This window comes from Hipposideros armiger, unplaced genomic scaffold (assembly GCF_001890085.2).
Source record: "Hipposideros armiger isolate ML-2016 unplaced genomic scaffold, ASM189008v1 scaffold_202, whole genome shotgun sequence".
Lineage (NCBI taxonomy): Eukaryota > Metazoa > Chordata > Mammalia > Chiroptera > Hipposideridae > Hipposideros > Hipposideros armiger.
Genome location: NW_017731552.1, coordinates 783593 through 800045, shown reverse-complemented (window position 1 = coordinate 800045; position 16453 = coordinate 783593). Strand labels below are relative to the sequence as shown.

Below are 16453 nucleotides of genomic sequence, written 5' to 3'. Positions count from 1 at the left end.
GTAATTGTTCCCTTTTTTTGTCCCTTGTACCAAGGTATCAGCCACAAACTGGCAACTAAAATTCTCTGCCTGTTCTTTCTCTTATACTTGTGTTATATGATAATTTTAAGGTTGCCAATTTCTTTTAGCTGGAAACTTCATTTGTAAATATTTTGGGGAATGGGATTTTTTTTTTTGTAGATATTTTTCTTTGGCAGATGTTTTCCCCCCTAAAGATAGGTTATATGTGTGGCACATCACTGCCCATTTGCTTTTTTAAGTTAACGATTCAAGTCACTTATTTGTCACTGTTGACTAAAAATTGAGAATTGCTTCACTTTGATTCTGTAGCATTTTTGTATTTTGGAAAGTCAGTTCTGTTGACTGAGGATAACTCCTTGATGAGGTTTGCTCTCTGGGAGCACAATAAGCTATAACATCTAAGACCCTTGGAATGAATGTTTTAAAAAGGCATTGGCTTTTAAAATATTGAATGTCATTGGTTGAATCCATGGTTGGTGGTTCGATGTCTGTGGCATTTGCTCATGGGAACCTCAGGTTGGCCGTCTACCCCTGCTTCCCATTGTTGACACCAGAGAGGCACGTGTTAGACCTGCGTAGATGTGGCCGTGGCGATTTTTCTGACCATTAAAACAGCAGGAGAGGCTGGAACCATAGATGACCCCTCACTGTTCCCGAAATGTTGGCCTCTCACCAGTTTTTCACAGCATTAAAAAGGCACGGCTGTATTGTTCCTGGTTGGAAATTGTTTCACTGCTTTTAGGAGTACTTGTACCTAATGCTTTCTCTTTAGCTTAACCATTAACCAGCATAATGTCATCAAGACGGTGTTCTTAGCACCTGATAGGCAGGGCAAAGCATGTAGCGCCCCTCTGTGTGGGGGCCATATTCCTGTACAGAAGAAGGGCGGAAGAGAACTGCAGGCGTTCCCCTGCCCAACAGAATCTGGCTCACCCTCGAGGCTCAGGAACCCCACCACCACCACCACCAGTCCCTGGGGAATGCCGAGCAGCCGAGTGACTTTGTCTCCAGGAGCTGAGCAGCCCTGATTTGGAGCCGGAGACTCCTGCCTACATTTTAAAGAAGGTTGCATGTGGGAGTGGGGGCAGAAATCCTGTCATCTTCTCAAGAGCCCAAGGATTTATTTCATCGAACCCCTTTCCAGTATGTCAGGATGTTTTCCAGACTCTGGATCTGTAATGGGCTTTTCACATGGAGAATACACATGGGCTTTCGTGGTTAAGAAAATAAAATTTGCTTTAAAAAAACATCAGAATTGTTATGGATATTTTGAATATAAAACCCTTGTGAACCAAAGTGTTAAATGAAATCATCGCAGGGTGTGTATGTATGTATGTATGTGTGTGTATACACATAAGGTAATTAAATGTGATTTTATTGCCAATAAAATGGATTTGAAAACTTCCTCCCTGATGGATGTCTTTAGTGACCATATTAGCAGTGGGTATTGCACTTCACAATGCACCATCTAAGCTCTTGATGTTACCTCACCCTGTGAGTCTCAGATGCTCCTGGAAAACCAAGGTCAAGATGCTGGAGCAGAGCTTTTCTCTCAGCGCTGCGGGATAGGTGACCTCCGATGTTGAGATTTGTAACTGCTCAGCACTCAGACTTGATCTCAGTATAGCTTAGTTTACACCACCTGGGGGAGTGTTAGGGGGAGGAGTGACAAGTAGGTGAAGAGCTCGCTGCTTAAGGGGAGGCTTTACCAGGATTAAATTTGTGACTCGATTTCTCTTCCTTGACCACCAGTTTCAACTGCTCGGTCTCGGTCACAGGTTGAAAATGGGCAACCTGAAGACCATGTTTGATTCTCACACCAGCTTTCTTTGGCCTTTGCGAAGGGTGTTTTGCTTGCTTTATTTGAATTAGTCACCAGCATTTAAAAATTGGGAGGGCCGGCCGAGTGGCGCGTTGGTTAAGAGCTGGCTTGGGACGCCAGAGGGCCCCGGTTCGGATCCCACATATGAGGGCAGTGACACTGCCCTCTACAGCTAAGATGCTGAACAACAGCTCAACCTGGAGCTGGGCTGCCGTGAGCCGCCTGCAACGGCATAGGCTGCAGCCCCTGCTGCAGTGGGTTGCCATGGGCTACTGTGTGTAGCCAGCAGCCGCAGTGAGCGGCCGTCCAGAAGCCGGTGACTGATCAGCCTCGCCTGGGAAGAGCGCAATGATGGTGCCAACTTGGGCCAGTGAAGCAACGTCCTCCACAACTAGACTGAAGAACAAAACGACAGCAACTTGTCTGTTCCCCTTCCTCCAATTCCCCAGCGCTGTTCCCATCTCCCAATTCCCCAATAAAAATCTTAAAAAAAAAATTGGGAGGCTTTACAAAACCCCTAATTTATAGCATCGCTTAAAATCAGAAGACCTGGCGACCCTTGGCTGCATTGTGAGCTCCTGCCATGTGTGAGGCACTGTAGCACATCAGTTCTTGTTTGTTATGCTATCCCAAGAGGTTAGGTTTTCCCATTTTACAGGTGAGTAAACAGGGGCAAGAAAAGAACAAATGACTCAAGGCCTCACAATGAGCAGAGCCAGGATTGGAAGCCAGATGGTCTGGCTCCGGACCCTGTGCCCATCCTACTGGGCCATGGCTCTCCACCCAGTTACTAAGCTTACAACCCCTGTGAACTCTAACCTAGTTCTCATGCAGAACCCTAACATCCTCAACTTCTTTACCTTCTTGCTCTTAGTGAATGTCTCATTTGGGCCCATGGGATTTTAATCTGTGGGAGTGCCTAAGTGATAGCATGGAGAAGTCAATGCCATTGGAAGAAGAATTTACTACATTTCACCACTCCAGGCCAGGCCATGTAACATTTGCCATTTAACCTCAATGATTGCTTTTTTATTATTTTTATTTTTTTTAAGCTGAGCCATCCTGCCACCTGTTGGCTGCTCAGCGGCTGCTCAGCTCGGGCCGGGAATCGAACCGCTGCTGCTCAGAGCTCAAAGTCTTGAGTGAGCTCTTAACCAAGTGAGCCACTCGGCCGGCCCTTCAATGATTGCTTTTTGATGCCCCCATTCCAGCAGGGATTGTTAACCGGGGCCTATGAAGTCTCAGGTGATTACAGGCAAAACTCTCTGTGAGAATCAGAGGGCAGGAAGTCACAGCTTGCATCTGAGTCTTAAAAGAACTCAGGAAAAGGCTAGGAAAAGTTGAGAGAAGGTGATGTGACCAGTGACCTTCCACTGCAGGGAGCTGGAAAAGGGGTATAGGGCTTTCTCCCTTCAGACCTGGGGCAGGGAGACTGGGCAGAAGCCATAGTCTCTGTTGCCCACTCAGCTGCTTATGCCCCCAGAAGCTAGACTCTAATCCCAGATCTCCAACCCCAGGAACCCCAAACCCGTCCTTGTCAGCAACACCACTGACATCAGGGCCGGGTCACTCTGTTGGGCCATTCTGGGCACTGTGGGGTGTTGAACAGCATCTCTGGCCCCCACCCACTAAATGCCAGGAACATCCCCATTGTGACAACTACAGATGTCTCCAGACACCTCCCAGTGTCCCCTGGGGGTCAGAACCACCTTTGGTGAGAATCCCTGGTCTAGATTACCTAGGTTTTGACAACCATATAGGTCATGCCTGTGGAAAGTCTTTTCTGGGGCGGCTGGTTAGCTCAGGTGGTTAGAACGCAGGCTCATAATGCCAAGGTTGCTGTGTTCGATTCCCATATGGGCCAAGGAGCTGCCCCCTCCACAACTAGATTGAAACAATGACTTGACTTGGAGCTGATGGGTCCTGGAAAAACACACTGTTCCCCAATAAAATTTCTTAAAAAAAAAAAGTCTTTTCCATGAGCCAGTTTTTGGCTAGTTCAACTCCTAAAATCCGGATGTGGTAGATTGGTTCCTAAAATGTCTCTGTTCTTGGGCTGGCCGAGTAGCTCAGTTGGTTAAGAGCTCACTCAAGAGAGTTTGCACTCTTAAGCAAGCTCTGAGCAACAAGATCGCTGGTTCAATTCCCGGCCTGAGCGGAGCTGCCGCTGAGTTGCCAACAGGTGGCAGGATGGCTCAGCTAAAAAAAAAAAAAGTCTCTGTTCTTTACTCTTTTTTATTTTATTTATTTATTTATTTTTAAGCTGAGCCATCCTGCCACTTGTTGGCAGCTCAGCTCGGGTCGAGCATCAAACTGCTGTTGCTCAGAGCTCAAACTCTTGAGCGAGCTCTTAACCAACTGAGTCACTTGGTCGCCCTCCTTGTTCTTTACTCTTAATATCCACCCCCTTTCTGCTGTGACCTTGTAGCTCTTCCCATCTAAAAATGGCATTGATTTCTCTGGCCCTTGAATCTGGGCTTCCTTGTGCCTCACCTTAGCAGATAGACTACAGTGGAAGTGATGCTGCCATAGATCGAAGGTTTCTGTCCTCACAAAATTCATGTGTTTAAACATAATCCCAATGTGATGATATTAGCAGGTAGAACCTTGGGAGGTGATTAGGTTAAGAGGGTGGAGCCCTCATGAATGGGATTAGTGCCTTTATAACAGAGCTGCTTTGTCCCTTGCCATATGATGATGCAACTAGAGAAGACAGTACTTTGCTGAGCCCTGTTTCATAACCATTTCTTCCTTTATCCATTCTATCTGGGCTGCACGCTGAGGAGGAGACCCACAAGACATGCTCTCCCCAAATTCTAGGAATACTCCATGCTCTATTTCCTCGGAGAGCTTGCTTAGCTAAATAAAAGTGAGGTGACACTTTATCTTCCCAGACCACAAACAGCTGTATGTTGGTGGCTTTGTGGGGTCATGAGCAATTACTCAGATTAAGGTAGGCCGAGTGTTCCCCTTTTGGGTCACACCACCACTTTGATCATTGCCATCAAACATTCATTACACTTGACTGCTCTGCAAAGCCCCGTTTTAGGTGTTTGTAAAGCCCCAGATTGCCAGGAGCCAGCTTTAGCCAAATTTCGCAGGTTACATGATGTGTCAAGGCATTCTTATTCCATCTCCACCACTTTTATTGAAGCCCCTGCATGTCTCGTGTCTCCCAGCAGTCCTTTCCCCTGCTTCTCCCCTCTACAGCCATCACCAATTGTATTGGTCAGCTTGGGCCGCCATAAAAAACTAGAGACTGGATGGCTTAAACAACAAATTTATTTCTCCTAGTTCTGGAGGCTAGAAGTCCAAGATCAAGGTTCTGGCAGGGTTGATTTCTCTTGAGGCCTCTGTCCTTGGCTTGCAGATGGGTGCCTTTTCCCCATATCCTCACGTCTTTTCTCTGTGTGCAATCTTTGGTGTCTCTAATAAGGATACCCCTCTTACAGGATTAGGGCCCCACACATATGACCTCATTTAACTGCAGTTACCTCCTTAAAGGCCCCATCTTCAAATACAGTCACGCTGGGGATTAGGGCTTCAGCATGAATTGGGAGGAGGAAGACACAATTAAGTCCATGGCACCACCTTAGCATCCTAAAACAGGTCAGATCTTGGCAAGAGACACCTTGGTGACTCCCCATTGCTCACTAGATAAAACCTGGATTCTGCCTAGCATCTGAGAGCCCCCAGCCTACTGTCCAGCCTCCTGTCACCCCACATATCCTGTGTCCCTCAGCACATAGGACAGTTTCTTTGTCAGTCTCGTGCCTTTCTCCCATTCCAGTATCTGTGCCAGGCCCTTCTCTCGACCTGGTCCGAGCCCCCACCCTCTGAAATTCCAGGCACCCTTTCAGCCTTGGTTGCATGGTTCCTGTTACCTGCTGGGTTGTCACAGGTCCATCCTTCCTTCAGATGTCCTGTCTTGGTCCCCCCGCCCCTCTCCCAACATCTCAGCTGTCTGCATGGGGGAGGCTCTCCACTCCTGCAGGCGGAAGAGGGGGTGACCTTTGATGAGGTCAAGGGCATTTCACTGCTTCACATTGAACTGAAAGCTGATGTTAACCTTGCCCCTGTATGCCTCACAGCCAACTAGTCTGTTTACAGTTGTGACATCTCATAATAACACCGATGGGAGTCGCCCTGCAGGCATGCAGAACACCTGAGATCTTTCACTGCAGCCTCTGAATTACGTCAAGGTGTAACAGCCATCTGCATGTAGGCTCCTTTTGTCCCTCCCTTTTAGTCTAGCTGAGTGATCTTCAAACTTCAGTGTGTATAACACCACCATTCAGGGTCATATGCAACACATGTGTCCTTTTAAATTTACACTTGCAAATGTTCTGTGAGAGGCACCCCACAATGTCCTGGGGATCCTTCTGGATTAGGGTCTGGACCAGGCATAAACCAGCCTATGACGCTGCCCAGCTGGTGCCCTGGGACTGAGCTTGTCCTAGGCCAGCAGTTCTCAACTGGACAGTGGGGGCATCCGTGGTTGTCACGACTGGGGTGCTCCTGGCATCGAGCGGGTGAGGCCAGGGATGCTGCTCAACACCCTGCAATGCCCAGGATGTCCCCACCCAGAGAGTGACCCAGCCCAATGTGAACAGCACCAAGAAATCCTGCCCTAGACTAAATAGGCCACGTATATATTCCTCCTGGCATGGAACAAGGTTAACAGCCATCTGCCTCCACTGGTTGCCTTAGGTGGGGCCCCACTAGGTGGAGACAAAGCTTTCGAGGTCCAGGTGGAGAAAGCCCTGAGGTTATCTCTACTTCCTCCAGGCTCTCATCAGATGAAGGATGAGACACCCTTCCGCCTCAAGAGGCCCCAAGAGACACTGGCCTCTGTGCCCTCAGTTGGTACTGTTTCGTGGGCTGGGGCTTCAGGACCAGGGAGAAGGAGACCCTGTTGGAGGTGGAGGCCGTCACCATGCAAGGCAGCCAGGGCAGAGGGGAGTACCCACAGAGCTGCTCAGCGTCACTGCAGTGCTGACAGCCTCTTACACAGCAACAGCAGGGCTCAGTCCTGAGAGCTCCAGGTCTGCGCTTTCACTTGGACTGAGTGACCCTGCCCTTGCAACTTGGGCAGATCAGACCCCCTTGTCAAACCTTCAAGGTGGCTGCAACGGCATGGCCTTTCGTTGTCCTCCCAATGTCTATCCCTTCCATTTTCCTTGCCAGTTTGGGTTGGGTCCACGCCGCTCCCATGTGCCCTAAGCTCAGGGTAAAACTTGATGGATCTAAGCCAGCTAGCCTGGCCCCATTCCCCTAGGCTGTGCCCAGTTTGGAGTGGGTGGTGTGGGATGTAGGCTGGACAGGAAGCCATGAGGGGCAGCTGGCACGAGAAGGCACATGGAGAACTTACATAGAACATACTTTGCAGCACTGGTTTAACAGAAGAAAATTGGAAATAACGTGATGGTTTAAAATAAGTCCACAAATTCTTTGATACTTCTTCCTTCAAAAGGTGTGGCCTAATCCTTTCCCTGCGAGTGTGGGCTAGATTGATTCACTTCAAACTAACGGAACGTGGCAGAAATTATGCCATGTGATGTGTGAGTCTAGGCCATAACAAGGATAGCTTCTACCTGGTTCGTTCTCTCTCTCTCTCTCTCTCTCTCTCTCTCTCTCTCTCTCACACACACACACACACACACCCTGTTGTCAACCAAACCCAGCGTGGAGAGTCTTCTTCCAATTTCCCCAGAGAACCTGCAGTCTCCTTTCTATGTGAAATCATGCAAGTTTTAAAACCAGTGCCAAATTCAGATTATGTGGGACAAATGATACCTGCCTCCACTTTATGACCTCTGCTTTATTTTTTAAAAAGTTTAAACAAGAAAGGATATTGTAGATACATTTCATAATTAAAAGGTATAGTATATACTGAACTAGTTGGAGGAGCTCACCATTTCGACTGGTTTTAGTCAATGAAGACGGATCTGGGGTTTTTTATTGTGTCAGTACCAATTTTTGTTTTCATTATAGCTCTAAGTTGTTCAGACAGCTTATTCATCAAAGCCAAGTAATGCTGTTTAACTCCGAACAAAATTAGGGAGCTTTCACAAATTATAGAGTTTTTGTTTGTTTCTTTTGTCTTTCCTTTTTGCATGTCTTTTTCTATGTCTGTGATGCCTTAAATCTGAAGTGTGCTGTTTACTCATATTCTTTAGAATCTTGGTAGGAAAAGGTTTGGGCACCACCCAACGTCTAATTGGTTGGTAATTGTTCCCTTTTTTTGTCCCTTGTACCAAGGTATCAGCCACAAACTGGCAACTAAAATTCTCTGCCTGTTCTTTCTCTTATACTTGTGTTATATGATAATTTTAAGGTTGCCAATTTCTTTTAGCTGGAAACTTCATTTGTAAATATTTTGGGGAATGGGATTTTTTTTTTTGTAGATATTTTTCTTTGGCAGATGTTTTCCCCCCTAAAGATAGGTTATATGTGTGGCACATCACTGCCCATTTGCTTTTTTAAGTTAACGATTCAAGTCACTTATTTGTCACTGTTGACTAAAAATTGAGAATTGCTTCACTTTGATTCTGTAGCATTTTTGTATTTTGGAAAGTCAGTTCTGTTGACTGAGGATAACTCCTTGATGAGGTTTGCTCTCTGGGAGCACAATAAGCTATAACATCTAAGACCCTTGGAATGAATGTTTTAAAAAGGCATTGGCTTTTAAAATATTGAATGTCATTGGTTGAATCCATGGTTGGTGGTTCGATGTCTGTGGCATTTGCTCATGGGAACCTCAGGTTGGCCGTCTACCCCTGCTTCCCATTGTTGACACCAGAGAGGCACGTGTTAGACCTGCGTAGATGTGGCCGTGGCGATTTTTCTGACCATTAAAACAGCAGGAGAGGCTGGAACCATAGATGACCCCTCACTGTTCCCGAAATGTTGGCCTCTCACCAGTTTTTCACAGCATTAAAAAGGCACGGCTGTATTGTTCCTGGTTGGAAATTGTTTCACTGCTTTTAGGAGTACTTGTACCTAATGCTTTCTCTTTAGCTTAACCATTAACCAGCATAATGTCATCAAGACGGTGTTCTTAGCACCTGATAGGCAGGGCAAAGCATGTAGCGCCCCTCTGTGTGGGGGCCATATTCCTGTACAGAAGAAGGGCGGAAGAGAACTGCAGGCGTTCCCCTGCCCAACAGAATCTGGCTCACCCTCGAGGCTCAGGAACCCCACCACCACCACCACCAGTCCCTGGGGAATGCCGAGCAGCCGAGTGACTTTGTCTCCAGGAGCTGAGCAGCCCTGATTTGGAGCCGGAGACTCCTGCCTACATTTTAAAGAAGGTTGCATGTGGGAGTGGGGGCAGAAATCCTGTCATCTTCTCAAGAGCCCAAGGATTTATTTCATCGAACCCCTTTCCAGTATGTCAGGATGTTTTCCAGACTCTGGATCTGTAATGGGCTTTTCACATGGAGAATACACATGGGCTTTCGTGGTTAAGAAAATAAAATTTGCTTTAAAAAAACATCAGAATTGTTATGGATATTTTGAATATAAAACCCTTGTGAACCAAAGTGTTAAATGAAATCATCGCAGGGTGTGTATGTATGTATGTATGTGTGTGTATACACATAAGGTAATTAAATGTGATTTTATTGCCAATAAAATGGATTTGAAAACTTCCTCCCTGATGGATGTCTTTAGTGACCATATTAGCAGTGGGTATTGCACTTCACAATGCACCATCTAAGCTCTTGATGTTACCTCACCCTGTGAGTCTCAGATGCTCCTGGAAAACCAAGGTCAAGATGCTGGAGCAGAGCTTTTCTCTCAGCGCTGCGGGATAGGTGACCTCCGATGTTGAGATTTGTAACTGCTCAGCACTCAGACTTGATCTCAGTATAGCTTAGTTTACACCACCTGGGGGAGTGTTAGGGGGAGGAGTGACAAGTAGGTGAAGAGCTCGCTGCTTAAGGGGAGGCTTTACCAGGATTAAATTTGTGACTCGATTTCTCTTCCTTGACCACCAGTTTCAACTGCTCGGTCTCGGTCACAGGTTGAAAATGGGCAACCTGAAGACCATGTTTGATTCTCACACCAGCTTTCTTTGGCCTTTGCGAAGGGTGTTTTGCTTGCTTTATTTGAATTAGTCACCAGCATTTAAAAATTGGGAGGGCCGGCCGAGTGGCGCGTTGGTTAAGAGCTGGCTTGGGACGCCAGAGGGCCCCGGTTCGGATCCCACATATGAGGGCAGTGACACTGCCCTCTACAGCTAAGATGCTGAACAACAGCTCAACCTGGAGCTGGGCTGCCGTGAGCCGCCTGCAACGGCATAGGCTGCAGCCCCTGCTGCAGTGGGTTGCCATGGGCTACTGTGTGTAGCCAGCAGCCGCAGNGGGAAGAGCGCAATGATGGTGCCAACTTGGGCCAGTGAAGCAACGTCCTCCACAACTAGACTGAAGAACAAAAAGACAGCAATTTGTCTGTCCCCCTTCCTCCAATTCCTCAGCGCTGTTCCCATCTCCCAATACCCCAATAAAAAAAATTGTAATACTCAATCTATACCAATAACAAAAGATGAATACAAGTTTTGTGGATACATTTTTTTGGCACCTCCAGTATATAAATGTCTACCAATAGGAAACTAGGTGAATGACTTGCGATACATTCAAGCAAATAAGTAGTCAGCCTTTACGTTTGGGAAGCTCAGGGCAAAAGTACAAATGAAAGTCTGCATACCATATGTCTAAATATTCTAACACTAGGCTCCCCTTACCTGACGGGGATATGCTCCAGAACTTTCTTATATGATGATCCTTATTGGTATTGGGCTGAAATCTTTGATGATACCTTCCCAACAAATAGGCTTTTAAATTTGAGGACTATCTACTGGTGGCTGATATTTAGCAGAGCGTGGAGCACTGAGGTCAGAAAGATCCCAAGCACTAGACATGTGCCACTGATCTTCAGAGAGTTTTCTCAGCTAGACAATGAGGACAGATGGACCGGTGGATGGACGGATGGTGCTGGCATCTTCTCTACAGGTGGTAAGGCATGAATGAGGGGATGTAGACAGAGGCCTCAGAGCTGTGCTTCCTACAGAGCAAGCCATCAGTAGAAGCTGGTTCTCGTTAGTAAAGAGTTTTTCGTTTAGTGGTAACTAATCATATTTTAATAATCGGGTGGGTCCACTTGTTCTTTGGTTTAAAAATGCCGTTAAAGTCCAACTTTCTTTGTGGAATCATGGTGTTGAGAAAAGGACTGCCGCCCATGTGGGTGAGCTGAAAAGTCTTCACATGGGTTCAGGCCTGACTTTGCCACTCTCCGTGCCTGAGTTTCCTCTTCTGTAAAATGGGGACAAGGATGGTCCCTACTTCACAGCATTGTTGGGAGATTGCGTTCATTCATGAAGAGCGCTTAGAACTGTGCCTCTGCTCATCGGAAGGTCTCAGCAAGTGTTAGCAGCTACATCGGACGCATGAGATGCCTATGAGTAGGCATCGGACGCACTGATGGTGGTGTCTGCTGGGATTGACGTGCTCATCTCAAGTTCTACGCAGAGCTCCATCTAATTCAGCCGGGTTTTTGTGTTTGTTGTGGTTCTAGCACCCAGCTTCCCATGGCTTTTCCCCTCCCTGCTGCTGGAACCAGCTTCGCCTCACAAACTGCACTTGGAATGGTCCCCACCGTGACCCCACCGTTTCCCCCCACGGCCATGCAGCCACCCAGGACCGGCAGCCCAGCAGGGTATGGCGGGTACCAGCCCCACTCCATCCAGGACTTTGATTATGGCAGTGGACCCCTGGACCCCGTCCCTGCACCTACCACTGTTCCCTCCTACCAGGTATCAGCCGGCCTTTTTCTGACCAGCACCTACCCTTCCTTGAAAACATGGATGGTGTTAAGTGGAAGAGTGTGGTGGGCAGCCTGTCCTAGCAGACAGTCCAGGACACACCCCCACCCTCCTCGTGCTGTCATCCCTGCCTGTATTGATGATTGGGGACAGGTTTGTCCTTGTTGGCCCTTTCGGTATAGAGATGCTACTTTCCCCACCTTGGAGCTCGGAGCTACAGATTTGGCTGCTGTGTTTCCACATGGAATTGCCAAGCACCCCACACTGCACTTGGTCTCCCCCAAGCCTCTGCCACCCACAGGTTGCCCCTGAGTGGGTCAGTAAATGGCACCACAGGCCACCTGGTTAGCCAAGCTCTACCAGCTGGCTCCGCCCCCTTCCTCCCTCCATCATCACCATTGCTTTCCTAAGGCCTCCTAGTTGTCCCTCCAAACCTACCCTCCTGCACTCCTGCCTCCTCCCAGGGCCTCTCCCTGTGCTCGTTGCTTTTGTCCTTGCTTCCATGTAGTCCTTGATCCACTCAACAGCCCGAATCCCCCTGTGAACCACAATCCAGCCATGCTCCCCACTGCCCTTGGCACAGAATCCAGCGAGCCCCCTGGACACACCTCACCTTTCTCCCTGCTCTCTGTGTCTCTCCCGCGGAAACCCTCTTGCAGGACAGTTATGGCTACAGACCATCGACAGCAGCCAGTAGCTACGAGAACCAACAGTATCCCCTGCCTGCTGTGGATCAGCCTCAGCTACCTGCCACGGCCACGATCTGCCAGCCAGGTAGGTGTCTGCAGTCAGAGGGTGGGAGCAAGGGCATGGGAGTCACTGCATGAAAGTCATATCTAGACATTCCAGAGTCATGGGAGATCTGGGAGTAACGTGAGTGTCAGGGCTGTCTTCTCAGATCTGCCTGACATCTCAACTAGGTGGTGGGCTTGTATGTGAGAGAAACGGACAGACACACACACACAGACAGACACACAGAGAGAACTAAAAACTGAGCTGATAGTGTTTTCCAAGGAAGCTTTCCCAGGGTGGAAGGGGGTACGTTCTGCTGAGGACTTGCATCTTAGAAATGAAAGAGGTAAGGAACACATTGAATACACATACACCTTTTCACACGCATGACACAGAGGAAGAAGAACAGCCTGGAAAGGAATGGTGGGCACAGGTCACACATGAATCTCAGCTAGGATCCGAGCTCTGGACCAGAGGCCGGGGCTCCAGCCTCCAGTCGAGGCTTAGACATCCAGGGGGCCCATGGCCAGTCGCACTGGGGCCTTCCACAAGTGGGGGCCCAAATTGGCTCCGGCAGCTGGGGAGGCTGGTTGTGGTCACAGGAAGTGTGGTTCTCACTCTCTGCTCCCTGGGGATGGTGGTGAAGTGTGACTCTTCAGAGGACCACTGATTGCTTTTCAGGGACCAAAGGAGCTTACTGCCAGCCCAGCGGTGGGTACGGCCAAGGGCAATCCCCACAACAAGCACCCACTACTGGGGCGGTGCAGCCAGCCAGTGCCCCATCCTCCAGTTACACCTACGCCCCAGTGACCAGCGTCCAGCCCGCGGCCTCCTTGTCCACCCTGCCTTCCTACACCCCATCCTCATCCTCCTACAGCTTCGCCTCCACCTCGGACACAGGTAAGCCGGCGGTTTCCCGGAGCAGGCATGTGAGCAAAGCCTATTTATTATTTTGTCTGCACCCGAAATAAACATTGCCCTCAAAACCAACGCATCTCCCTCTCTTATTCTCTCTGCTTCTTAGGACCAGGGTACCCGAGCTATGACACGTGGATGTACTCAGGAGCCGGTCCTTACTACCCTCCACTGCTCCCCCCACAGATGCAGGCTCCGCCCCCGCTGCCTCCACTCCCAAAGCCTGTGGACTCGTTCCCGTGGGACAGCTCAGGGAGCAGCCCCAGTGCCAGTTCTGCTGGCAGCTTCGCCAGGAAGCCACCAGTTCCCACCAAACACAAGGGCAGGCCCAGGCAGTCCCCACTTCACTACTGTGACATCTGCAAGATCAGCTGTGCCGGTCCCCAGGTCAGCACCCTGTGCCCCATGCTGAGCAGGCCTCCCCACTGGATGGTAGAGCCCCCTTGTCCCCTGTGGCCAACCAGAGGTTTGGCACGTAGCCTGCCCAAAAGAGTCCTGTTGTTAAACTTGCGATGTCAAGCGTGCGTCAGAATTGCCTGAAGATTGCCTTGCTGGTGTTTGAGTGGAAGAAACGAGACCAGCGCAGTGCTGATTGTTGGCTGCAGAAGCGTGGCCTTGAACCTAGGGCGAGGGGGTCTTCTCTTGAGTTGGCGTAGGAGAGGTGTCCCCTCCTCGAGCAGCGAGAGCCCAGCAGACGTGGCCAGCTGTGATGTGCCTTTGTGGGCACGGGTGCGTGAGTGAGTGTGTGTGCATGTTGTCCAAGTGGATGGCTTGTGGGCTCACAGCCCAGCCCCCCTAAGCTATCACCTCAGCAGGTGTCACAGCCTCTCTGAGCCTCAGTCTCCCATGGGACAGCGTTTGCCGAGTGTCACCACTCAGCATAGCAACTGGCACGTAGAAACATCCATTTCTCTTATTCCCAGTTTTGTTAATGTTAATAGCACTTTTTACGTTGGAGTTTTTATTGAGATAGTTGTAGGTTCACATGCAGTGGTAACAAGTAATGCAGAGAGGTCCCGTGTACCCTTCCCCCAGCTTCCCCCAATGCTAACATTTTGTGAATTGTAACCAGGGTATTGACATTGACACAGTGTGTCCTTATTCAGATGTCCCAGCTTTATTGTGCTCATTTGTACGCACATGTGCATGCGTGTGTGTTTTGTTCTGTGTGAACTTATCACCTGGTGGACTTGTGAGTCCGCCACCACTGCCAAGATCCTGAGCGCTTCCAGCACCACATGGTCCATCTTGCTGCCCTTTCTACCCACCCCCCACCTGGCTGCCCCGCCCCCAATGCTGTCTCACATCCTGTGAATGTTGAAACAGTCACACAGGGTCTCCATCTGTGTCTGGAAGGGACTGTGTCAGCATGGCCACCCTGTAGCCCGGCTGGCAACACTTCTGCATTTTCTCTGGGTGTCCATCTAAGCTTGCTCTGTAAGTCAAGGCCAGCACAGTTGACAGTATAGCCTCCACTCTAGGACGGGGGTCAGGAGGGCGGCCTCGCGCTTCAGCGGGAGCCCTTGACGATGCAGGAGCACCAGGCGGCCTCTCTAACACTTCTCCCCGGTTGTCTCTCATTACACATTTAATGTATATTTATTCTGGGAATCAGGTGCAAGGATGACAAAAATTGCAACACTTGCTCTTACTCTGAGTACTCTACGAAGCATTTCTGTATTTCATGCTTCTAACTGCATCGTTACCATCCCCATGTGGCAGGTGAAAACCTGGGGCTCAGAGAGAGTCAGTAACCTGAGGAACTTAGAATAGTTTTAGAGATGAAGATAGAAATCAGATTTTTCGAGGTTTGTCAAAGCTGTGTGGTTAACTACGACCATGTGTGCCAAGAAGCAGGCGAGAACTGCCTCTAATCGCTCCACCTGAAGTAGTTTACAGTCGATGTCTTGGTGTATATCCTTCCAGTCTATTCTGTGCCCCATAGGCTTTTACTGAGTCTGAGTGTGTGTGTGTGTGTGTGTGTGTGTGTGTGTACGTGTATGTACGTATGTGTGTACGTACGTGTGTACGTGTACGCGCATGCGGGCGTACTCCGTTGCTTAGGTAAAATGCTCACAAGATTCCCACATTCCAGCGAATACCCCTCCACTCCTGCCCCTGCCTCCAGTCCGCCCCCAGAACCAGCTGGTGTTGTCAGTCCCTTGTGTATTTTCCAGAGGTATTTTTATTCCACAAATGTTAGCTCTTGGCACAGTCAGAATGCGTTGGTTTAGTGGGCCTACTTTATGTGTGTTTGCTGCAGCTTGCCTTGTCTTTAGGGTTCCAGGAGAGGAGCCTGGGACACCACACAAGAGCTTGGTCATTTGTCAGACGCAATCAGATGTTTTGGGCCCCGTTGGTGCAGGATGCAGAGGCCTGTGACCCACGGTTGCCCCTCTTGTGTTGAGCCCCGCGGTTTATTAGTGGTGTTTTGACAAGAAAGTGTAGTGTGTCTTTGCTTGGTTTCTGAGGTCAGATTCAGAAAATCCAGAATTTTCTTTCACAGTAGACCCCAAAACTAACTGTGTGATCCTTTAAGGATGCAGGCTTAAGAAATTCATTGATTTTTTTTTTTTGCTGACCTTCATTTTTCCTTAAATATAGTGATCTTTTAAGAGAATAAACCAAAAAAACCCCAAAACTTTACACAGCAAATATTTTACATAAATGTAAACATGCACATCTATTTTATAATTAAGCAAATAAACTTTTAAGCACAAAAAATTTTAAATCACTAACGAATGAGACAATCAACCCAAGACAAATAAGCAGAAGCAACAAAAACACACATTTCATAAAGCTTCAATTGGTCTTGTCCTCTAACCTACTGGTTAAGGCCTGAGTTTCAGAAATCCTGCCTTCCTTGCTGAATGGAAACATCCAGTTTGGCTGTACCTAATATGTTGCACATAAAGAGTATTACTCTTGGCCTTGAGCCGCTTTTCTTTGTGCTCAGCCCACTCCTAATTCTTTGGAATATACTATCTCTTCTAATAAACGTCTCTTTCACCACTAAAAAAAAAAAGAGTATCACTCTTTCAAAATCATGTAATAGATACATCTCTCTCTCTCTCTCTCTCTCTCTCTCTCTCTCTCTCTCACACACACACACACACACACACACACACACACACACACAC

At 48.5% G+C, this 16453-nt stretch overlaps 1 protein-coding gene across 18 annotated transcripts in view; it reads left to right on the top strand.

Moving 5' to 3' along the window:
* ZFR2 (zinc finger RNA binding protein 2) overlaps nucleotides 1-16453 on the top strand; it is a 91655-nt gene that overhangs the window by 51057 nt on the left and 24145 nt on the right. For all 18 annotated transcript variants that reach the window (XM_019653396.1, XM_019653381.1, XM_019653382.1 and 15 more), the window contains 4 exons: nucleotides 11420-11657; nucleotides 12326-12440; nucleotides 13080-13298; nucleotides 13423-13700. In XM_019653396.1, coding sequence (XP_019508941.1) covers nucleotides 11420-11657; nucleotides 12326-12440; nucleotides 13080-13298; nucleotides 13423-13700 — 850 coding nt within the window. The remainder of the gene's footprint in view (nucleotides 1-11419; nucleotides 11658-12325; nucleotides 12441-13079; nucleotides 13299-13422; nucleotides 13701-16453) is intronic.